The 26,227-nt window shown below is 41.9% G+C and overlaps 1 protein-coding gene across 1 annotated transcript in view; it reads left to right on the top strand.

The window, feature by feature from the left end:
* Positions 1-11,729: 11,729 nt before the first annotated feature.
* C8B (complement C8 beta chain) overlaps positions 11,730-26,227 on the top strand; it is a 68,540-nt gene continuing 54,042 nt past the window's right edge. Inside the window, exons 1-3 of the mRNA XM_049875969.1 lie at positions 11,730-11,821; positions 19,814-19,970; positions 23,441-23,582. Of these exons, the coding sequence (XP_049731926.1) occupies positions 11,730-11,821; positions 19,814-19,970; positions 23,441-23,582 (391 nt within the window). The remainder of the gene's footprint in view (positions 11,822-19,813; positions 19,971-23,440; positions 23,583-26,227) is intronic.

The following is a 26,227-nucleotide window of genomic DNA, read 5'->3' as shown; positions in this document are numbered from 1 at the left end:
ACGACAGCAATGCTCCGATCACTCTAGGAGAAGATGGCTCCTTGTTCGTTTTCACTCTCAAGCCTCTGGTGTTTCTTGCCACTCCTTAGCTTGCTCATGGGTCCTCACATAGTGTCTTCTATGTGCATCTCACCAAATCTGCTCTTCTCTTTTTACAAGACACCATCAACAAATATTTGGTTTAGGACCCACCTACTTGGATTTGACCTTGTTAACAGAACAAAAGAAAACCCCTATTTCCAAACAAGGTCACATTCATAGGCACAAGGGTAAGAACCCAACATATCATTTTGAGGGGCACAATTCAATCCATAACCCCCCCCCCCCCGCCACACACACACACTCACAAATATATTTTGCTGACTCCCAAAGTATACTTTGCAGGTTTCTATCACTGCACTTATCACACTGTATTCCAGTTGCCCTCAAGTCAACCCCAACTTATGGTCACCCCACATGTGTCAGAGTAGAACTGTGTTTCATGGGATTTTCAATGGCTGATTTTTTGGAAGTAGATCACCAGGCCTTTCTTCCAAGGTGCCTCTTCCTAGTGTTTGCTGGCTGCTGTCATTCCTTGGCTTGTAGACCCATCACTCCAATCTCTGCCTTTGTCGACACATGGCTTTCGTTCTCCTTGGGTGTCTGTTAAATTGTTAAGCTCGTCCACAGAAAATATGTGTGTTATTGTCAAAGTAGCCTGACACTGCCATCCTCTGGGCTTGATCTCAGGAACAGAGCTTTGAACTGAGTTCGAACCCCTGCTGAGAATTTGCATTTCTGACAAGTTCCCAGGATCTTATACATAAGAATCACCAGGGGATCTTTTTAAAATATAGATTCTGATTCAGTGTGTCTGGGGTGGATATGCAAATTCTCAGCAAGGAACGTGTTAAAAAAAAGCAAATTCTCAGCAGAGGTTCGAACAGAACCACTTCAAAGCCCTGCTCAGGAGAATGGCATATGAAGCCATTAGGGGGCACTACGAGGATGTAGTGAAAAAAAGCTTCTAGGAAATCCAGCGGAGCCTGGAGCCAAAGAACCTTGGGGAGTGACATTAGTATGGAGCTCAAATAATGAGTAGTGTTTAGCCAAATGGCACATACTCTGGGTAGAGGAAATAGCATACACAAAAATCTAAATTGGAGAGAATACATAATTCATCCACGTAACTGCCTTCTCTAACATTTTCAGGTTCCTCCTTGAGTAAGTCAGGGTGATGAGGTGGAAGTGGACCCATTTTCTGGAGGACCTGGTCTTGTCTTAAATGCAGGCAGATGTGAAGGACATGGATCTCTTGAAATCCAATTTTCTGCTTGTTTACAAATGATTAACTACCACAATCAATTGTGTCAAAGTGCAAGTCAACTGTGTCCTGTGGGAGGATGGTGAGATGGTGCCTTGTGCTTGAGTTAATGAAACTGGAATGCAAACAGGATGGTCTGACAGCAAGCTTGTGTTCTGTGTTTTGGGCATAATTAAATGTGAGGAACACCTGTCCTCTGTGGCCTCTCATCCATCTGTGTTTGTATTTCCAACCCCAAGCCTGGCTACTCTGGCAGACATGGCAGAGTTTCTAAGAATACCCAAACTTGTGTCAGGAAAGAAGTTAAGGATTTCATGTTTTATACGTTCAAACCTCAAAACAACCTTATGAAGGAGGTATCAATAAATTATTATACCCATTTTATAGATGAGGAAACAAAGGTTTGGAGAAATTGTTGTTAGTTGTCATTGAGTTGGCTCTGACATATGGTGATCTTATGTATAACAGAATGAAACATTGCCTGGTTCTTTGCCATCTTCGTAATCATTGGAATATTTGAGTCCGTTGTTGTGGCTGTTATGTAGTGCCTTCTAACCTAGGGGGCTCATCTTCCAGCACTATTTTGGACAATATTCTATTATGATGCATAAGGTTTTCATTGGGTAATTTTCAAAGTAGATTGCCAGGCCTCTCTTCCTAGTCTGTCTTAATCTGGAAGCTCCACTGAAACATGTCCACTATGGGTGACCCTGCTGGTATTTGGAATACTGGTGACATAGCTTCTGGCATCATAGCAACATGCAAGTCACCATAGTATAATAAAATGACAGATGGCAGTTAAAGAAATTAGGTAAATTATTTAAGAAAATAAAATCCAGTCTGTGTTCTTCCTACTACCCCACCTTCAAATTGCCTGCTGCCTTGCCCCTCTAAGGCCCCTTACCTAAACCTGTAATATCAACAGCAACAGAATGGTCATCTATCGTATTTATGCAGCCTTTCATGGGCTTCAGGTTGGTTTTGGAAATGCCAGGTAGTGGAGTGTTGCGCTTTAATTTGCGATTCCGGAGAGTCAGGGATGGTCTTCAGGAGGTAAGTTTGAAAGCCTCTGCCATTGCGTATTGCCTTAGAGTTTGCGCAATGCTTCTTTCACAACACACTCCTGTTCTCCTCAGGCAGGCAACAACCAGCTCCCTGTTAGGAGTCGGGACTGACACTACATGTCCAAGCTAGAAATGACAATGTAAAAATGTCCACCCAACCTCTGGTCATGGGCAATCTAGTAATCATTTCTAGATATATTGAGATGAATATTTGTTTAGATTATGCCATTTCAATAGTGAGCAATATAAAAACTACAGGGTGAACTATTCAGAACAATAAAACGATGGCAGTGAAGCACTTTTCTAGGCTTACAGGAGACAAATTTGACTTACCATGAATGACAGCTGCCTTTGCTGCGTTTGACCCCAGAAGAAAGACAGTGGGACTCCTTTAAACTTGAAGGTGGCAGAGGTGATAGACGGAGGGCAAACACATTTTTCAGGCTCCTGTCAGGAGCTACATGTACTTGTGGTCCCTTCGGAACATTAGCAAATAGTAAAGGTACAAATATTAACTCTACTTATACCAAGGGTCTGTCATACCATGGTGGCTTGTATGTTGCTGTGATGCTGGAAGCTATGCCACCAATATTTCAAATACCAGCAGGGTCACCCATGGTGAAAAAGTTTCAGCAGAGATTCCAGACTAAGACAGACTAGGAAGAAGGAGCTGGCAGTCTGCTTCTGAAAAAATTGGCCAGTGAAAACCTTTTGAATAGCTGTAGACATAGTCTGACATAGTGCCAGAGATGAGCCTGTCAGGTTGGAAGGCACTCAAAATACAACTGACGAAGAGCTGCCTCCTCAAAGTAGAGTCAACCTTAATGATGTGGATTGGAGTCAAGCTTTCAGGGTAACCATTTGCTGATGTGGCACAACTCAAAATGAGAAGAAACAGTTACCAATACCCGTTAATAATCGGAAGATGGAATGTATGAAGTATGAATCTGGGAAGATTGGAAGTCGTCAAAAGTGAAAGCGAATGAGTAAAGATCTATATCATAGGCATTATTTCAGTGAGCTGAAATAGACTGGTATTGAACATTTTGAATCAGATAATCAAATGGTCTACTATGCCAGGAATGACAAATTAAAGAGGAATTGTGTTGCATTCATCATCAACAACAAGAACATTTCAAGATACATCTTGAAGTACAATGCTGTCAGTGATAGGATAATATCCATGCACCTACAAGGAAGACCATTTAATACAACTGTTATTCAAATTTACACACCAACCACTGATGCCAAAGATGAGGAAATCGAAGAATTTTACCAACTTCTGCAGTCTGAAATTGATCAAACATGCAAGCCAGATGCATTAATAATTCCTGGCAATCAGAATGTGAAAGGTGGAAACAAAGAAGAAGGACCTATAGTTGTAAAATATGGCCTTGGTGATAGAAATGACACCGGAGATCACATGATTGAATTTTGCAAGAACAACGACTTCTTCATTGCAAATACCTTTTTCAACAACATAAATGGTGATTATATACGTGGAACTCATTAGATGGAAAACACGGGAATCAAATCAATTACATCTGTGGAAAGAAATGATGGAAAAGCTCAATACCATCAGTCGAAACAAGGCCAGGGGCCGACTTTAGGGCAGACCATCATTTGCTCATATTCAAGTTTAAGTTGAAGCTGAAGAAGATTAAATCAAGTCCACGAGAACCAAAATATGACCTTAAGTATATCACAGTTAATTCTGATACCATTTCAAGAATAGATTTGATGGAAGTTTGGAGTAAAGGAGAATGAAGGACACCAAAGATGCAAGGAAAATATCAGTCCAAAGGACGGAGGGACCACATGAACCACAGCCTCCACCAGCCTGAGACCAGAAGAAATAGATGATGCCTGGCTACCACCACTGACCACTCTGACAGGAATCACAGTAAAGGGTTCCTGGCAGAGCTGGGGAAAAATGTAAAACAAAATTCAAATTCACAGAAATAGAGCAGACTTATTGGTCTGACAGAGACTCAAGGGGCTCCTGAGACTATGGCCACTGGACACCCTGCTAACTCAGAATTGAAACCACTCTGGAAGTTCACCATTCAGCCAAAGTTTAGACAGACCTATAAAACAAACAATAACACATGTGACCCATGTGCTGCTTAGTTCAATCAAGTATAGGTGACCTAATGGGCAACACTTGCCCAAAAGCAGAGACGAGAAGGCAGGAAGGGGGTGGAAATCTGAACAAATGGACATGGGGAACCTCTAGTGTAAAGGAAAAGGGGGGAGTGCTAACACATTGCAGGGATTGCAGCCAATGTCACAAAACAATTTTTGTATAAATTTTTGAGTGAGAAACTAATTTGCACTGTAAACTTGCACCTAAAACACAATTAAAAAAAAAAAAAAGACAATAGATTTGATAAACTGAACACTAATGACTGAAGACCAGATAAGTTGTGGGATGACATTAAGGACATGATACATGAAGAAAGCAACAGACCATTACAAAGACAAGAAAGAAAGAAAAGATCAAAATGGATGTTAGAAGAGACTCTGAAAGTTGCTCTTGAAAGTAGAGTAGCTAAAGTGAATGGAAGAAACAATGAAGTGAAAGAGCTGAACAGAAGATTTCAAAGGGCGGCTAGGGAAGACAAAGTAAAGTATTACAATGAAATGCGCAAAGACCTGGAGTTAGAAAACCAAAAAGGAAGAACATGTTCAGCATTTCTCAAGCCGAAAGAACTGAAAAAAAATTTAAGCTTTGATGGCAATTTTGAAGGATTCTAATGGATTAGTGGGTTTATGGGGAAAATATTAAACAAAGCAGGAAGCACCAAAATAAGATGGAAGGAATACACAGGGTCACTGTACCAAAAAGAATTGTTCAACATTCACCATTTTAGGACTTAGCATATGATCAAGAGCCGATGGTATCGAAGGAAGAAGTCCAAGCTGCATTGAAGGCATTGGCAAAAAAACAAGGCTCCAGGAATTGACGGAATACCAATTGAGATGCAGCTCTGAAGGTGCTCACTTATCTGTGCCAAGAAATTTGGAAGACAACCACCTGGCCAACTAACTGGAAGAGATCCATATTTGTGCCCATTCCAAAGAAACATGATCCAAGAGAACGCAGAAATTATCGAACGATGTCATCACACACAAGTAAAATTTTGCTTAAGATCATTCAAAAATGGTTGCAGCAGTATATTGATGTGGAACTGCCAGAAATTCAAGCCAGATTCAGAAGAGGGTGTGGAACCAAGGATATCATTGCTGATGTCACATGGATCTTTGCTGAAAGCAGAGGATACCAGAAAGGCCTTTACCAGAAAGGTGTTTTCTTGACTACGCAAAGGCATTCAACTGTGTGGATGATAACAAATTATGGATAACATTGAGAAGAATGGGAATTCCAGAACACTTAATTGTGCTCATGTGAAATGTGTACACAGACCAAGAGGCAGTCATTTGAACAGAATAAGGGGATAGTGCTTGGTTTAAAATCAGAAGTGTGTGCATCAGTGTTGTGTCCTTTTACCAAACTTATTCCATCTGTATGCTGAGCAAATAATCTGAGAAGCTGAACTATGTGAAAAAGAATGTGACATCAGGATTGGTGGAAGACTCACTTAACCTACATTATGCAGATGACACAACATTGCTTGCTGAAAGGAAGAGGACTTGAAGCACTGATGAAGATCAAAGACTACAGCCTTCGGTATGGATTACACTTCAACATGAAGCAAACAAAAATTCCAATAACTGAACCAATAAGCAATATCACAATAAACAAAGAAAACGTTGAAATTGTCAAGGATTTTATTTTACTAGGATCCACAATCAGCGCCCACGGAAGTAGCAGTCAAGAAATCATACAACATATTGCATTGGGCAAATCTGCTATGAAAGACCTCTTTAAAGTGGTGAAAAGCAAAGATCTCAGCTTGAGGAATAAGGTGTGCCTGACTCAAGCCATGATATTTTCAATCACCTCATATACATGGGAAAGCTGGACAATGAATATGGAAAACTGAAGAAGAATTGATCCCTTTGAATTATGGTGTTGGCGAGGAGTATTGAATGTACCATGGACTGCCAGATGAACAAACAAGTCTATCTCAAAAGAAGTACAGCCAGAGTGCTCCTTTGAAGCAAGAATGGCAAGACTTCATCTCACATGCTTTGGAAATGTTATCAGGAGGGATCAGTGCCTGGAGAAAGACATCATGCTTAGGAAAGCAGAGAGTCAGTGAAAAGGAGGAAGACCTTCAATGAGATGGATCAGCATAGTGACTGCAACAGTGGGTTCAAACATAGCAAGGATTGTGAGAATTGTGCAGGACCAGGCAGTATTTCATTCCATTGTACATAGGATCGCTATGAGTTGGAATTGACCCAACAGCATCTGACGATAACAAACAACAACATAGCAATGGTCTACTACACTTTACCTCCCAACAAGAACTTACAAATATATGTATGTAGATGTAACAACAACAAATATTTATATATTTTTTTTTATATACACACACATACATATATATATTTGTTGTTGTTAGGTAAAGAACTTACATATGTATGTATATATGTATGTGTGTGTGTGTGTATATATATGTTGTTGTTACACTTTACCTCCCAACAAGAACTTACGTATGAATGTATACATGTATGTGTATATATATATACATATATATATATATTTGTTGTTAGGTAAAGTGTAGTAGACCATTGCTATGTTGTTGTTTGTTATTGTCAGATGCCGTTGGGTCAGCTCCGACTCATAGCGATCCTATGTACAACGGAATGAAATACTGACTGGTCCTGCACCATGCCGACAATTGTTGTTAAGCTTGAGCCCATTGTTACAGCCACTGTGTCAATCCATCTCGTTGAGGGTCTTTCTCTTCTTTGGTGACCCTGTACTTTATGAAGCGTGATGTCCTTCTCCAGGGACTGATCTCTCCTGACGTGTCCAAAATATGTAAGATGTAGTCTCGCCATCCTTGCTTCTATGGAGCATTTTGGTTGTACTTCTTCCAAGACAGATTTGTTCATTCTTTTGGCAGTCCATGGTATATTCAGTATTCTTCGCCAACACCACAATTCAAAGGTGTCAATTCTTTTTCTGTCCTCCGTATTCATCGTCCACCTTTCACATGCATATGATGCAATTGAAAATACCATGGCTTGGGTCAGGTGCACCTTAGTCTTCAAGGTGACATCTTTGCTTTTCAACACCTTAAAGAGGTCTTTTGCAGCAGATTTGCCCAATGCAATGCGTCTTTTGATTTCTTGACTGCTGCTTCCATAGGTGTTGATTATGGATCCAAGTAAAATAAAATCCTTGACAAGCTCAACCTTTTCCCCATTTATCATGATGTTGCTTACTGGTCCGGTTGTGAGGATTTTTGTTTTCTTTATGTTGAAGTGTAATCCATACTGAAGGCTGTGGTCTTGAATCTTCATCAGTAAGTGCTTCAAGTCCTCTTCACTTTCAACAAGCAAGGCTGTGTCATCTGCATAACACAGGTTGTTAAGGAGTCTTCCACCAGTCCTGATGCCTGCTTATATATATATATATATATATACATATACACACACACATTTATATAAACCATTGCGATCCTATCAATTCTGACCCATAGCACCCTAAAGGACAGAGTAGAATTGTCCCATAGGGTTTCCAAGGAGCAGCTTCTGTACTCAAACCGCCGACCTTTTCGTTAGCAGCCAAGCTTTTAACCACTGTGCCACCAGGGCTCCTACATACATATACATATATATATATAAAGGAGCCCTGGTTAAAGAGATCAACTGTTAAGCCAAAAGTTGGTGGTTCGAAACCACGAGTGGCTTCTCTAGAAAAAGATGTGCCAGTCTGCTTCTGTAGAGATTTACAGCCTTGGAAACCCTGTGGGGTCACTATGAGTTGGAATCAACTTGACGGCATAATCTACATAAATTATATAAGAAAAATAGCACGTAGTTGGGTAATTATTATCTTGTACTTAACATTTTTATAATGCCTATTTGTGAAATATTTTCACAGTATCTCATCAGATCCTCCCAACTTGGAGTGATAGGTAGGCATAGCCCACCTAATTTTACACATGAGGAAACAATCAGAGATGATCAATAAAAATATCAGCTCATTTATAGAGAGGGCAGGGTAACATCTGTGGCTTAGTGATAGAATTCTTGCCTTTCGACCCTGGGAAGCAAGCAGAGAGTTGGGGGCCTCGTACCACCAAGAAAACTGCACCAGAAGCAGAGCACACCCTTTGGACCTGGGGTCCCTATGCCTGAGAAACCCTCAACCAGGGGAAGATTGATGACAAGGACCTTCATCCAGAGCCGACAGAGAGACAAAGCCTTCCCCTGGAGCTGACACACTGAATTTGGACTTGTAACCTACTAGACTGTGAAAGAATAAATTTTCTTTGTTAGAACCATCCACCTGTGGTATTTCTGTTATAACAGCACTAGATGACTAAGGCAGAATTTGGTGCTGAGAGTGGGGTGCTGCTCTAACAGATACCTAAAATGTGGAAGCAGTTTTGAAACTGAGTGGATAGAGTTGCAACAGTGGCAGAGGACCAGCACAGCAGAGGACCTGCAGTGGCAGAGAAATGGCAACAGCAGAGAACCTGCAGCAGCAGGACCAAGAGATCAACACCAGACAGTGCCAGAGCTGACCCATGGAGGGAGAAAGCTGAGTGCCTGTGCGCAGGAGGCTTCCTGGAAGAGTGGATTGCCTCTGCACTTATCTGTGGAGCTACAGAGCTTTGGAACACTTGCCCCAGCAGGGTAGATACCAGCATGAGGCCTGAGAAGCCCAGGGGCCAAGAAACCAGGAAGCAGAAGCTGAAGAGACAACACAAGAAGCTGAGCTGTCTCAGTCTCAAAAGGCATGTCAATGACCTCTGGGGTTTCAAAGGGTGGAGCCATGGCCTCTGGTGTTTCTAAGGGCAGAGTCACCACTCACATGGACTAGGAGAATGGTGCACCTAAAGCTGAGGGAGCAGAGTTGCTATCCCAGTGGGCCTGGAAGGCAGAGCTGAAGCCCAGGGCTGAGGGGTCTCCACTCAATATGGAGAGTGTGGCCAGTACCTAGAGGCTGGAGGGCAGGGTTATTGTGTAAATTGTCTCAGAGAACAGAGAATTATTTTCAAAGCTTTGAGGGCAAATGTAATGTGTTCTGCTGACTTGCTTGGTGCCTGTTGTCCCTCTTTCCCTCCAGTTTCTCCCATTGTAATGGAAATGTCTAGCTTGTGCCTGTTCTGCCATTGTACCTTCGGAAGCAGACAACTTGTATTCTAAATTTCACAAATGAAGAGGAATTTTTGGATTTTGGACTTGGAGTTAAGACTTTTGCTATGATATAATGGGGTGAATATGTTTTGCATGGTACAAGGATGTGATTTTTGGGGGGTCAAAGGGTGAAATGTCATGGATAGAATTGTGTCCCCCCAAAAATATGTGTCAACTTCATTAGGCCATGATTCCTAATATTGTGTGGTTGTCCCCCATTTTGTGATTGTAATTTTATGTTAAGAGGATTAGGGTTAAGAGTAAGGGTAAAGACCCTTACTCAGGTCGCCTCCCTGATCCAGTCTAAAGGGAGTTTCCCTGGGGCTTGAAGCACCTTTTATCTCTCAAGAGACAAAAGGAAAAGGAAGCAAGCAGAGAGCTGGGGACCTCATACCACCAAGAAAGCAGCACCGGGAGAAGAACACGTCCTTTGGACCTGGTGTCCCTGCACCTAAGAAGCTCCTTGACCAGGGTAAGATTGCTGACAAGGACTCTTCTTCCAGAGCCAACACAGAGAGAAAGCCTTTCCCTGGAGCTGACACCCTGAATTTGGACTTGTAACCTACTAGACTGTGAGAGAATAAATTTCTCTTTGTTAAAACTATCCACTGGTGGTATTTCTGTTACAGCAGCACTAGATGACTAAGACATCAGGGCAACATTGGCGGTCCAGTGATAGAATTCTCACTTTTCATGCAGGAGACCATGGTTTGATTTCCGGTCAATGCACCTCGTGCACAGCCACCGCCTGTCTGCCAGTGGAGGCTTGCATGTTGCTGTGACGCTAAGCAGGCTTCAGTGGAGCTTCCAGATTAAGACAGACTAGGAAGAAAGGCCTGGCAATCTACTTCTGAAAATTGGCCAACAAAAACCCTGTGAATCACAGCTGTTTGATCTGCAACCAGTCATAGGGATGGTGTAGTACCAGACAGCATTTTGTTTAGATCTTGTTGTGCATGGAGTTGCTATGAGTCAGGGACCAACTTGATGGTACCCAACAACAGCAACACAGACAGAGCACCAAGTATGTGCCAGGCACTGTTCAAAGTGCTTCATAAATTGAAATTTACTTAATCTTCACAACAATCCTATGGGGTGGTAGTATTGTTATCCCTTTTTTTAGAAACTCAGGCTCAGGTAGGGTTAGTAATTTGCCCCAGGGCACACAGCTGGTGAATTATACAGAGAGAATTTGAACTCAGGAGGAGAAGTCTCTAGAGCTTTATAGCCTCTTGCCATCTTACTCAAAATCATACAGCTAGAAAGAGGTGAAATTGAAGTTCAAATCTAGACCAGTCTGACTCCAAACCCTGCATTCTGCTTGGTAATAATACACACATGTCCCAGTGTTCAACATGTTTCTATTCTGCACTGCACTTAACGTTGATTTATTTAACCCTCATATTGGTGGTTCAGTAGCAGAATTCTCACCTTGCACATGGGAGACCAGGGTTTGATTCCCAGTCAATGCGCTTCGTGTGCAGTCACCACCCATCTGACTATACAGGCTGTGTGTTGCTATGATGTTGAAATGGTTTCAACAGAGCTTCCAGACGAAGGCAGACTAGGAATAAATGTCTGGTGGCCTACTTCCAAAAATCAACAAATGAAAATCCTGTGGATCCCCAACCGATCACAGACATGGTCCATTTCATTCCTTCGTGTGTGGCGTTGCCATGAGTTGAGGCTAACAACGACAACATTTTGCATATGAGGAAACTGAGGCACACAAGTAAAATAACTTGCCCAAGCCCTGAAGCTAGTAAGAAGAAGAGGAAGGATTTGAACCCATACTCCTTATGGCCTCCCTGGCAGTGTGTCTGCTCAGCTGCTTACCCAAAAATCTGTTAGGATATGAATAAAAATCAAGTTATGCAGTTTTCCCTCATTCTCATTGGCTTCCAGTGTCACTGGTACATTTTCCATCTGTGCAAAGTCTAAGAAGCTTCCAGTCACTGGGTACTTTCTGTTTGCTTTGCTGAACTGTTTGTTCTGAGGGGACAGAAGCGGACAGTGACACTCACCAAGCAGGCCTTTCATGGGTCTAGGGCCCCCGGCTCATCTCCTGGCACAGGGAAATGAAGATGCCCAGGACATGGGCTTGGAGAGTGCTGGCAAAGCTGTTCCTTCTCTATGCTGTGCTGGCTTGTCTCAGTTTGCCTGGCATCAGGTGAGTGACAGTTACAAATGATTCCCTGATCAATAATATGACAAGGAATATAATGCCACATAATGCTGACCGTCTCTCTGTCATGTTCCTATTGAATGGGGAACATCTCCTGAAGAAATTTGCATGCATCTGATAAAATAATATCAACAACTCTCTTCAAATTATTGTGGAACCAAGTGGCTGACTTTAACAAAAGTTCCTGTAAGAAAGTGACATGTTTAAACGTATTTTGTCATGCTGAGAAGAATAGGATATTCATTCTGTATTCTGAACAAAGCCACGGTGTGATTCTTTATGCAAAGCAAGGTTTGTTATATATGCAAAATAAGAGCCAATTCATGAGCGATTTTAATATATTAGTGACGCACTGTATGAGCTCATCAATCTAAATTCTTTAGGCTCTCACGTTCTCTCTCTCTCACAGCAGATTCCATATGTTCCTAGCAGTTAAATCCTAATGGATTTATTTCATTGTATTCGTTTCCTAGAGCTACTGGAATAAAATATCACAAACTGGGTGGCTTTAAACAACAGGAATTTATTCACTCACAGTTCTGGAGTCTGGAATTCCAAAATCAAGGTGTCAGTATGACTGGCTCCTTATGGAGGCTCGGAGGGAGACTCTTTTCCATGCTTCCCTCCTAGCTTCTGGTAATTTTCAGCAGTCCTTGGTATTTCTTTACTTGTAGCTGTATCACTCCAATCCCTGCCTCCATCTTTACACGGCCTTCTCTGTGTGTGTGTGTCTCTGGGTGTCCTCTCCTCTTCATTGGACCTAGGGCCCACCCTAATCCAGTATGACCTCATCTTAACTTGATTACATCTGCAAAGACCCTATTTCCAAATAAGATCGCATTGACAGATAGTAGGGGTCAGGATTTCAACAGATCTTTTTGAGGGAAACAGTTCAACCCCCTACATTCATCAATTTCTTTTATCTGTTAATAGCCCTGCTGGTGTAGTGGTTAAGAGCTATGGCTGCTAACCAAAAGGTTGGCAGTCCGAATCCACCAGCTGCTCCTTGGAAACTCTGTGGGGCAGTTCTAGTCTGTCCTATAGGGTCGCTATGAGTTGGAATCGACTCGACAGGAATGGGTTTGATTTGGTTTTATTAATAGGCTACAAAATAGGCTAAAGAAAATACCTGAGTGAAAAACTGAAACTTGAGCTCCAGTGAAAGAAGCACCAGTGACTTGGCCATCTGGGGACCCTCCTCATGCCTGAGACACCCTCACCATGAGGTGTTGAAGCCCTTCAGACCTCCTGGGCCTCCTTGTGAACAGTCCTATGAGAAAAAGGAGTGTTAGTGCCGTTCTGTTATTCAGCCTGTAAGTGCTGTCTGAGCACGGCCTTCTTGCTTAATGGAAGAAGTACCCACAGGACACCCCTCTGGTCTCAGCTCTGGTGAGTACTCAGTCCCCACTGGGCACCACCCCTGGAACCAGGACTATGAATATTCAGTACCCATTGGGCACTTAGTAAATAGTAGCTATAGTTAAGAGCGGAAACCCTGGTGGCATAGTGGTTAAGTGCTATGGCTGGTAACCAAAGGGTCAGCAGTTCGAATCCACCAGGCACTCCTTGGAAACTCTATGGGGCAGTTCTACTCTGCCCTATAGGGTCACTATGAGTCGGAATCGACTCAACAGCACTGGGTTTGGTTTGGTTTGGTTTATAGTTAACAGCTTGGCTGCTAACCAAAAGGTCAACAGCTCGAATCTACCAGCCACTCCTTGGAAACCTTATGGGACAGTTCTGTTTTATGGGGTCACTATGAGTCGGAACTAACTCAATGGCAAAGTTTCAGGTTTTTGGGGGGTATCGTGATTATGGCATAGTGCTGTTAACCAAAAGGTCAGCAGTTCAAACCCACCAGCCACTCCTTGGAAACCCTACGGTGCCATTCTTCTCTGTCCTGTGGGGTTGCTGTGAGTCAGAATCAACTTGATGGCAATGGTTTTGGTTTGGTTTGGTTTGGTTTGGTTTTTATCATGATTATCAGAAATCCTAAGTCGGCCCCAAGAATAACTAAGTTGCCAAGACCTTCCTTGTGTGTACTATGTGTAAACAGAGGTGTTCAGGACCCAAAGAAATGTATCTGGAACTGAGAATTTAAGGGAACCATAGCAATCCCACCTGCAGCACTGTGTGCCTGTGCAAAGCCCCCTCCTGAGGCTACAGAGATGAGTAAGATCCAAGGAGCTCTTGTCCTCAATGAGAAAGTCAACATGTGAACATATACCATGTGTACTGTTGCAAGAGATGGCACGGGGGCGGGGGGAGACAAGGAAGGAGTGGTCAGTTCTACTACTGGTGGTGGGGTCTAGAAAGGCTTCTAGAAGAGATCATGCTTGAGCTGAATCTTTACATATAAGTAGGTGTTTGGCAAATGACTAAGGTGGTAATGAGTATCCCAGGCAGAGGGAGCAGCACTGGCAGAGATATGGAAGTGTGAAAGAGCCAGACTTGTTCCTGAAGCTTCAGGTACACATGAGTCAGCCTCAAGCACAGGCAGAGGTGGGGAGCTACAAGGGATGACATAGAGCTGGAATAAGTGGGAGTCAGATCATAGGCAGAGCTGGGGGTCACTAGTGTGCCAGCTAGAGTTCCTGGGTGGTGCAAAAAGTTAATGCACTCAGCTGCTAACCAAAAGGTCAGTGGTTTGAGTCCACCCAAAGCTCCTTGGAAGAAAGACCTGGCAATCTACTTCCAAAAATCAGCCATTGAAAACTCTATGGGGCACAGTCCTACTCTGACACACATGGAATCTCCATCAGTCGGAATGGACTCCGTAGCAACTGGTATATAGCGTGTCAGCTGAGGAGCTTGAACTTCATCCTGTATGCAAGGGGGAGCCACTGAAGTGCTTCAGGCAAAGGCGCGACATGACCAGATTTATATATTAGGAAGTTCACTCGGAGGTTGGAAGTGGAAGTGCGAGTGGGTGAGTGGAGTGGTTTGGGAAGCCTGTTTCATCCTCACGATGATGTCATGAGGGAGTATTAGCTCTTATTTTCACTATGTAGAAGAGCAAACTGATGCTTGAAAGGAGAAAGTATTCACTGTGTTTGCTAAGCCCTGAGATTCAAACTCATGCCTGAATCCAGATCCAGTGCTCTAGCCTCTACCCATGACTCCCGTGGGGCAGTCCTGAACATGGCTACATTTGAATACCATCCACGAAGTGGAAGGATAGTCTTCAGTTCTGGAACGAATCATGCTGAGACCTCCTTAATATTAGCTAAGGAAGATTTCATTTTTGTTTATTGCTGTAATGAAGTCAGATGAAGTAATCCTCACATTGTGATAAGAGCTCTCACTTATTGATGACCACTCTGAACTAGGCACTTAGATATATTAGCTCTAATCCTCATAGCCATTCAAGGCAAAGGGCATTATTTCCAGTTTTACAGAGGAAAACAGCCTTGGAGAGATAACATCCCTAGGCAACTCAGGTAACGTGGCAGAATATGGATTCAAAATATGGATTATTCAAATAATGAAAATATGGATTCAAAGCCATTTTTTCTTCTGGTTCCAGACCCCTGCATTCTCCCTGCATCCTTCTGCCTCTCACGAATGCATTGCCCCCTCCACCTGCTTTGTATATCTGACTTGCTGGATTCCCATGCCATTTCTGTATCTCTGGGCCACGTGTTTGTTGCCTTGAGATGTTGCTTTAAATTTAAGGTCTACAACAGCAAATGACATAGAGAAGAGAAATTGAAAGCCTGCCACCCAGAAGCTGCCTCTTCTAGCAAAGAGGAAGGATGCTATTTGCAAAGGGAATGCAGCTGCCTAACAAATTGTGTGTGACAAGAAAGTTGTTGTGTCAGGGCATTTCTACAGAAAGCCAAAATACATTGACGCACCCCATCTATATAAGCTGATGGCTGGCAATTTACTGCTGACCTAATCCTGCCGAGTGATGGATCCATCTTTATTTTGATCAGAGACACCCATTAGAAAGAGTGGGAGATGTGGGCCCAGTGAAATATGTCCTAGTGCTGGCAACAGCATTTCCTGCACCCCAGAGAAAGGTACATCCCGGCCAGTCCTTAAGGAGAAGGAGCACACGTTCCAAGGACTCACAGAAGGGTGTTTATTGTAGCATTATTCGCAAAACATTGGAAAAAATATAAATGTTCTTCAAAATGAAAAAGAATAAATGTAATATATTTCCTATGCTGGAACATTCAGATGAAAAAAACAAACTAGATCTCTTTGTGTGTCAGCATAGACAGCACTCAGAAACACAATGCTGATTGACAAAAGCAGGTTGCGAAATGATTTGTACGGTATGAGTAAAGTACACACAAAGCAATTCTATATAGTGTGTATATGTAAACATACATAAAAAGATTTTAAAAGAGACAGGAAGGATACATACCAAATTCAAGACAATACTCCCCTCTGAGGAGGAGGGGAGGGAAAAGGACCTGGGGCTGGTGTAAAACAAAGATATCAGATTTGTAGGGAATTATTTATTATTATTTAAAAAATACAACTTGAAGCATGTATGTCAAAATGTTAGCAACTGCCAGTCTGGGGTGGGGAGTACATGGGTATGTTTACTATTTTATTTTCTGTACTTCTACAGACATGTTTAATTTTTTCAACATTAAAAACATACAGGCCTTTAAATGAGAGTAGTCAAGTGAATAAGTCAAAATGTCCATCTGGTTTGTTTCTGCAGAAATTCATAGGCGCGAAAGGCGTGTGTTGTAACCATACACAGGGGTTCTGATGTAATTGGTTTTTGTTTTGTTTTTTATGCTCTACTAAGGAATTAAAGATGCAATTTAATACTAGCCTTTCTTTTAGATTTGCATTTTGTACTACTAATAAACTAGGCACATCTTATCCAATGTAATTTACAAACAAACAATTTATTCAGCTGATTACTTCATTATATTGCCCCTCCGTAATGAAAATTGGGTGCAAGAATAAGAGCTCTGGTGGTTATAATATAACTACTTTTCACCAAGTTCCTTCTGTAAATGATCATCTTGCACATTAACAGGCTTTCAAATCTCAGGACAGTAACTGTGACTGTTAATAGCGTGTGTGCAGGTTACTTACCCACTCAGTTTCAACTGAGGCCCCTGAGTTGGGTTGATAGCTGCTAAAAACACAATGTAACTGTTTTGTAGTTATAGTAGGAAGGGAGTATCCTGCAGAGCTGTCAAATACATACTTAGGAGAAGCCGAATCACAGACAATATTGTTTTGTCAAACCTGGGCAAATTAGTAGATAAGAGCACATTCTGAAGCTCCCCGCTGGTGCAGTGTCCTGTCTCAGGTAACCATTTCAAAGTATCTACCTGTGGTTTTCTCTAGTAGCATCTTTGACCTTTAGTTGAAGATCCAACTTTACTAGGCAATTGATTTTTGCTGGTCTCTGGGGCAGTCAGGGAGATGGATTTCACTGTAGTTAATATTATCCTCTTTTTAGGACTTTTGCCAAGTGAGAATGTATTGTTAATGACCTTGTCTGGAGTGACATACTATGTATTTGAGGCAGTGAAAACTCTGTGATGCTGTCTCTAATGACTCAATTTTGGATATAGGGTTGAAACACGTTTTACCTAGAGACCTGAGGAAATTATTATAGAGTTGATACCTGCTTGGTACCCTTCCAGGCAGCATGAGGCAATGGACAAAGCACAGGTTCTAAGATCAAACAGACCTTGGCTCAGATCCTGCCACATACCAGCTGCATGACAACGGACAGGTCACTGTCTCTCTTGGTCAAGGTGGCAGTGCTGCAGAGCTGCCTTCTAACATTGCTGTTCGGATTCAATGAGATAGCATGGGGAAAAACTCCTATCACAGTGCTCGACCCATTCATAGGTGCTCAGCAAATCTCAGTTTTTGCTCTTCTTTCTTGGTTTGAAAATGAACACAAATTACAGATTTTACAGGGTCGTACACTCTTTCACATGGAAGAAAAATTAAAAATAAGATTACAACCATCATATTATAGATAGTGAAACTTAAGCTTAGACAGATTAAATAGCGTGCTCACTCATTCACTGTTTTGTTTTGTTTTTTTAATTGCCTGTCCCACTGTGTGTCCAGAACCCAACAAAAAGCATTGCCTTTTCATGACATGCATCCGGTCTCATGTTATGTGACTGCACTGCCCTTCGCTACCCACAGGCCTCACCCCCACTCATCTCTAGTGCAGGGCTTCAAACCAGTTCAATTCATTTTGAACCCCTGCTAAAAATTTGCATTTCTAACAAGTTGCCTGCTGAGAATTTGCATTTCCACCCCAGATATACTGAATCAGAATCTACAGTTAACAAAATCTCCGGGTGATTCTTATATGTAACTTTCTGGGAACTTGTTAGAAACGCAAATTCTTAGCAGGCAACTTGTTAGAAATGCAAATTCTCAGAGAGGTTCAAACTGAAAAGAACTGGTTTGAAGCCGTGCTCTAAAGACTCTGCCTGCCCTGACTGCTGTGGCACCAGTCTCCCCTGGTCTGCTGATGTTCCCCAAGGGCTTATCCTTGACCTGCTTCTCCTCTTAAAAATAGTCCTATCCTCTCCCATAACTTTTCATGATCAGATCTGTGTCTCTTGTACAAATCTGTCTCTTACTCTCAACTACTTACTGAATAACTCTACACAAGTGTTCCATGAAAACCTGAACTCAACATATCCCAACTGAAACTCACATCTTCCCCCAACAAGCCTTCTCTTTACCTCCCACGTTCGCCGTCCTCTCATACACTCAAACTGGAAATTGGCATCAACCTAAACTCCTGTCTTCCTCTAACTCACCCCCATCCAACTACCCATCACTTTCTATCAGTTTCACCTGAGAAGTATCTCATAGGTCTGTCGTCCCTATTCTCCCTCTCCTGGCCACTGCCCTAGTTCAGGCTCACATCACTCATTGGTACTGCAAGAGCCTCCCGCCTGCTTTCCCTGCCTCCAAGCTCTCTCCAGTGGAATCGCTGGGTGGCACAAACAGTTAAGCACTCAACTACTAGCCAAAGGGCAGTGGTTCAAACCCACCCTGAGATGCCTCGGAAGACAGGCTTGAAAATGTACTTCCGAAAGATCGCAGCCTTGAAGATGTTATGAAACAGTCCTACTCTGACAAATATGGGGTTTCCAAGAGTCAGATGGGAACTAACAACAATGGTGTACAGCAGTATACATATAAAGTAGCCTCAGAATTGCTAAACCATATTCCTGCAAACAAGTTTACCACCGGCCTCCATACCACAGCCAGGGACCTCCTAACATGCAACTCTGGCCGCGGAGCCTGCGTGCTTAAAAACCGTGTCTATCAGATAAAGCTCCATAGAGCTAAAACTTGAGACACATTTCTCTTTTCCTACTATAAGACAAACTGTGAGTTCCAGAAAGCAGAACCTGTGTCTTATATTTCTCTGTACCCCCTGTAGCACAGAACCCTGCATATACTTTGTTCTCAGCAAATGTTTCATAGACACCTAACATGAGAAGACACCTTAAAAACCACCTAGCTCAGGCCCCTCATTTTCCAAGAGTTAAAACAATGGCCCAGGGATGAGCTGGAGAATGAATTGCCTAGGATCATACAGCTAGCTATTGTTACATTCCCTACATGTTTTTAGGGTTTATAAAGTGCTTTCACGTATACTGTCTTATTTAATCCTAGGAATAGCCTTATGAGGTAGGTATGATTATCCTCATTATACAGGTGAGAAAAGTGAAGCTTATAGAGGTTGAAAAACCAGACCAAGATCACCCAGCTGCTAATGGGCTATCTTCTGATCCATGTTCAACACTCTTTTGACCACAGCTAGCCATAATGTTAAGCACTTTCTGGGTATTCAATAAATATTTGTTGGATGAATAAACCAATATTGAATGAGAAGATAATAGCCTTGCATAAATGAGCACATATATATTTATTGAATGGATGGATAGATGGATATATACTTAATTTATTTCTGATGATTGAATCTCTTCTCTCATAATGCCATCATAGAGGTGAAAGGCTGCATTCCCTTGAGTCAAATGCAATCAACGAGAGCCTTGCCAAGAGCAGACAGGCACGCAGTGTGGATGTCACCCCGATGCCTATTGATTGTGAACTGTCCAGCTGGTCCTCCTGGACCACGTGTGATCCCTGCCAGAAGAAAAGGGTAAGTACACAGCCTCTAAGCTCTAAGCTTCCAGGAGCCCTGATTCTCAGCATGATTGGCTAAAACATTACCTATAGCACCTGGCACATACTAGGCCCTTGATAAATGTTGGTTGATTTAATCAATGAATCATTTGTCTGTGTGCTTCCTAGTACCAATTAGATCCTTTCTTTGGCCATTCAGGTTTTTTCCAAAGCACTTCTGTTTTTGCTCACTCTTGCAGCTTCCTAATTAGGCTTTGTGACTCCAACTTTGCTCTTTCAACCCATCTTTCATGATACAACCAGGGTGAGACTATGGAAAAATCAAATTTGACCTGTCTTTCCCCAGCTTGAAACCATTCTGTTTACCATGGCCCATAGGATCAAGTCTAGACTCATGGTATTTAAGGCCCTCCATGACCTAGACCTGGGCTATATTTCCATAAAACATCTCCCACTCCAGCTACACTGATCATTTGCATTTTTTGGATCATTTTACTCTCTGTGTCACCTCTGGACTTTTATACCTACTACTTTCTTAGGCAGGAGTGATTTTCCCTACTTCCCTCACCTGGCTAACTCCTACTCATAGTTTGAAACTCTACTCAGGGGCCATTTCTGTTGAGAAGGCTTGCCTTGCCTTCTCTTCAACCTCAGCTCCAGTTAGATAAGGCACCCTTCCATGAGTTGCAATAGCTGCCTATTGCCCCTCTATCCTACCATTTATCATACTATATGCTTTATTATTTACCTTTATACTAAAAAACAGGGAGCTTTTGAAGTTGTGTTCAATTCTGTATCTTCAGTGTATAGGCCAGTAGTAGGTGCTCCGTTAAAATTTGTTGTTTTATTTCATTGTGTTTTTAGGACACCTCTATAAGGAAATCAGCATGGTTTGTTACACTTTCTATTGGGAGGATGGGTAAATGAAGACTCCAGAAACTACATTTTTTTTTTTTATTATTGATAGATCACTGGTTCCTTTCTAGTTTTCTATCATAAAAAACATGCAGTTTCTGCAATTTTTTTTTTTTTTTTTAGGCTTTCTTGTTGTAAGAAGGCTGACTCAGGATCTCAGCTCTGAGAACAACAGATGTGTCAGATAAAAGGATGGTTGCCATTTCTCCAGCTTCTTGGGAAGCCAAACCAGCCATGGGCTAGGACTCTAAGGAGGCTGTGGAAGTAGGCCCAGGACAATTACACAGTTAATTGGATCAATGTGGAGAGCCAAGCAGGATTATTCAGTCCCCAAAGTAGGCTTTATTGCTGAAGTTATCAACATTGATCCAATTATCTGGATAATTGCTTCATCTGCACCAAAAACCAGGAAGACTCAGCATGAGTCAGCCAGCCAGACATCCCTCCTCATTGAGTTTGCTGTAGACATCAGCTGTACATCATCGCTGTCTGCAGGGTGGCTGGCTGGGGGTTCAGCAAAGCCTTTCAACACCGATTGGGAGATGTATTTCCTTCATCCTTTTTACCCTCCTCAAACCCACTTTGTCTTCAGAGCCTGGGGCTAAGCTTCTAGCAGTCTTTTTTGAAGACTTTATCCCTGTCCTGCCAGGCTGTGCCATCCAGGAAGAAAGACCCTCTGGAAGTATAAAGGAGCATGGATGAGTGGTTATTTGTATTTTTTGGATTTTCAAAGCCATCAGTGCAGATGCCATACCAATGATAACCATATCTTGTTAGCAGGGGTAGATAAACCAGTAAGCACAGTACTCACGAGCTAACAGTAAGCAAGATACACACTGGCTTAATTGTGTTAACTTACTAGTCTGTAGTGCACAATTTCACGTGGGTTTCACCACAACAGGTGAAATTGTGTACTACCAATTAGTAAGTAAGCACAAGTAAGGTTGTGTTTATCTTGCTTACTAGGCAATCTATCCCTCCTTGTTAATGTGCCATCCTGCAAAAGGGCTACTGTCCCAGTTTGCCCCTTTGGTGCACCAAAATCTTGACTGGAACTAGCATTTTGAAACCACCTAAACCTGATCACCTCCCTTCTCTGCTTAAAACCCTTCAGTGGCTTCTCATAGCCACTGGATAAAATACCATATCAGACCTTACAGGTGTCTGGAAGGCCCTCTCTTACCTGCTCCTGCCTATGTGTCCATCCAGCTCTTGCCACTCACCCTTTTGCACTCTTCCTTCCAGCCATTATGAATTTCTTTTAGTTTTCTTAAACAAGGCCCATTATCTGTAGTCTCTCAACTTTGGCTCAGCAATTTCCTCTACCCAGCTGCTCTTCTCTACCCTCCTCATGCCAGCTCTCCATGTTTGCCTGACACCCCTACTCGTCTTAGGGTCTCAGCTTATATGTCACTTCTTCCCGAAGCTTTCCTCCATCTCCTAAGTTTGCATCAGGGATTTTCATATGAGCTTACAGACCACTCTGTACTTCCTCTCAGTCATGGTGTCATCACACTGTGCTGTGATTACCTGGTGCCCGCCACTACTGCCACCATCTGTGACCTCCTTGAGGAAGGCTGGAGGGCCTAATTATGGTTAAAAATAAACAAGCAAAACTAACATCTACCTTTTTCAACATTGGGTGGCAGTGCCCAGCACACTCAATGTTTTTATAATAAGAGATATAGTAATATTGACTACTAAAACATCATTAATAATAAAAGGAAAGATAAGTACAAGAAATTGAGTGCCCACTATGTAACCCAATGAAATTCTGAATTCTTTATATATGTCTCATTTAATCTCCATAACTGTACATTTAGGTAATTTATTATATCCATTTTACAGATGAGTGAATCGAGATTCAAAAAAGGTTAAGTAACTTGCCTAATATCACATAATTAGGAAATGTCAGAGTCAGTTGTGGTCCCAAAGAACATACTTTTTCATTTATAATATACTGATTGCCTTAAGGAGTAAACAAGAATACTTGAATCAATGTATTGGAATAATTAAGCTGAGAGATTACTTTATTATTGAAAGGGCTACATGAAAGCACTCACCAACTTTTGACTCAAAATTCTATGCTTTTTCCACATTGAGCAAATCTTTACTGATCCCTATAGATACAGAGAGATCAAAGACAGGGTCCCTTCCCTCAGAGTGGTTACAGTCTGGATGAAAAAAGTCAGGTAAATAGCCAATCACAACATAGATTATTAAGTGTATATAATAGGGGAAACACGAGCAGCTGGGAGAGTAGAGATCAGATAATGCAGTGCTCTGCCTGAAACTTAAATCCTAGCCTAGGGATCCATTTGTATAGAGTATCCTCAGCTCTGATGATCCCTGTGGTCCCCCAATTTGGATAATTTCCCCATCTCAAGATCTTTAATTTAATCACATCTGTGAAGTCCATTTTGCAATGTAAGGAAAATATTCACAGATCCTGAGATTAGGTCATTGACATCTTGAGGGGGGCAGTTATTATTCTGCCCACCATAATAGGCTTCCACTGCTTTTACCTTCTGTCTTGATGCCCGTGGTTCACCTTGCTCCTCTCTGCTACAGTACAGACATGCCTCCTTGCTCCGGCCATCTCAGTTCCATGGGGAACCATGCAGCTTCTCTGACAAGGAAACAGAAGACTGTGTTACCAGCAGACCATGCCGAAGTCAAGTGCGATGTGAAGGCTTTACATGTGCACAGACAGGTATAAATGGATGAAAGCATGGGGGCGGGGGGGAGCTTTCTAAGGAGGCAATGGCAGATGCCAAGTACTTAAGAGGAGGGTTCTGGGAAGGTCTGGAGGCCTCTTTGTCCTCAAACTTCTGACTTCTTTTTATATGTATCATTTCATAAAAACAACACCTAAAGAAGTTGTTTCTGCATTTTGGTTCCCTCAGCAGAAAATTGGGGGTGATGTTAATATCTTACAAATCTATTGTATGCATCAAATGACACAATGAATATGACAGTTCTTTGTAGGTGTTATTATTTTTCCCATTTTAAAAATTAAGTTATTGGAACTTGGGAAGGTTATTTGTCCAGGATCATATATCAGGTAAGTAGAAGAGCTGCAATTAGAAACTTGGGAATTCAAACTTAGTTCATCGACAAAAAGGAAACCAAAATTATGTATGCTAGAATCAGGTCTTAATTTGACTTTGTGACCTATGTTCAGTCACTTAAATTTTCTGAATTTTGGTTCCCTCAGTAGAAAATTGGGGATGATGCTAAGATCTTACAAGTTGGAGGATGGAGTAAGATGGCAAAGTGTGTGGATGCTCCCATTTATTCCCCAAGCAACTAATCCACTGAACAACGAATAAAAACAAGCATAGACTGAGACCTCAGAACTCCAAACAACAGCTGAGGTGTTGGAGAGTCAGAGTGAGTCCAGATACAGGGGAGAGAGGAGCAGGGATGGCACAGAAGCTGGAAGAACCTAACTGCTGCCATCTGGTACACTTACTCATTGAAGCCATTTGGGGATGGGACTGGGCAACACCCGAACAGGGAACACAGAAAGGGAGCTAATCTGAGGAAGCTGTGGCCCAATTTTTTAATGTGGCACAGACTGACTGTGAGAATTCATGGGCTGCATGATTGCGAGGGGGTAAAGGAAGACCGTGACACTGCAAGAGAGTGCACAATCTCACTGAGGCTTGAGATTGATAGGCACTAGTACTGAGAGGAACTGCAAGGGCAGCAGGTGAAGGGAATACTTTGGGTAGATGGGCAACACAGAGGGAAATGGCTGGCTCCCTGCCCATAGCAGGACACTGTAGGAGAGCCTGTTCAGGGGTGCCCACAAGGGAAAGACATAGAGATCCCCCCACCTCTGACACAGAAAAGTTGAGCCTCACCACTTATGTCAATGTTCATGACCAGCTAACCCCCCAGCCCTCACGTGCATATTGAATTCCAGAGGTCAAGCACCCAGAACTCCTGAATCAGCACTGACAAAAAACTAAGGGTAAAAGTTCCCTCCCATGGTTCTCAGGAGAGGATACCAGCCCACTGCCACTGGGTTAAATCTTACCCATGGAGTTACTATGGGGTGGAGTGGAGCTGCCCTTTGTGGGTTTCCAGGGCTATGAACCCTATGGAGGCATGCTGCCACATCTTTCTCTTGTGGAGTGGCTGGTGGGTGCAGGCCCCAGCCTTTTGGTTAGCAGATGAGCCCTTGACTGCTGCACCACCAGGTACCCAATCAGAAAATTTTCCCACAAAAAGAGAATACAAAATTTAAAGTAAAAAAAAAGATAGCAAAGTGGTCTAATTTCAACAAAAAATAGTAAAGCACACAAAATCACAAGAGAAGAAGGACCAATCAAAAGAAAAACTTGAAGAGAAAATTTCTCCTATGGAAGCCAGACTAACAGAAAAAATTGAAAATTTTCAAACTATGGTACTAAATATGTTTAAAGAAAGCAAAAATCACACACAAAAAATAAGCTAGCAGAGATCAGGAAACAAATGGAGGAACAAAATGAGAGCCTCAACAGGGATATTGAAAACATAAAAAAAAAAAACCAAAACACAAAGAGAGCTACTGGAACTGAAGAATAAGGCAACTGAATTAGAAAAAGCAAGAAAAACACTTAACAATAGAGTTGAACATACGGAAGATAAAATAAATGTACTAGAAGACAAAATAAACAAGAAACATATCTTAGACATAAGGACACAGACAGACTGAAAATAAAAGGATGGACAAAAATATTCCATGCAACTAGTAAACAAAAAAGAGCAAGTATGGCCATACTGATATCAGATAAAATAGGCTTTAAGGTATCTATAACAAGAGCTAAACAAGGACATTACATAATAGTAACAGAATCAATCCAGCAAGAAGACACAACAGTTATAGATATATGTGCACCTAACAGCAATGCTCCAAAATACATGAAACAAATATTGACTAATATGAAAGGAGGGATACACAACTCCACAATAATACTAGGAGGCTTCAACACATCACTTTCAATTATAGACAGAACATCTAAAAATAAGATCACTAAGGATGTTGAGAACTTAAATAAAACCATAATAACCAATTGGACCTAACAAACATATATAGAACACTCCACCCAGCATCAGAACAATACACATTCTTCTCCAGTGCACATGGATCATTTTCCAGAATAGACTATATAAAAAAAAAAAATTTTTTTTTTATACTAGGAGACAAAACAAGTCTCAACAAATTTAAAAAGATTGAAATCATACAAAGCATCTTCTCTGACCATAAGAGTATGAAACTAGAAATCAACAATAGGAAAAATATGTGGCAACTAAACAATACACTACTATAAAAAAAAAGAAAGAAAGAAATTTAAAAAATGCCTTGAA

Source organism: Elephas maximus, chromosome 3, assembly GCF_024166365.1.
Source record: "Elephas maximus indicus isolate mEleMax1 chromosome 3, mEleMax1 primary haplotype, whole genome shotgun sequence".
Lineage (NCBI taxonomy): Eukaryota > Metazoa > Chordata > Mammalia > Proboscidea > Elephantidae > Elephas > Elephas maximus.
This window is presented reverse-complemented; position numbering and strand designations above follow the sequence as displayed.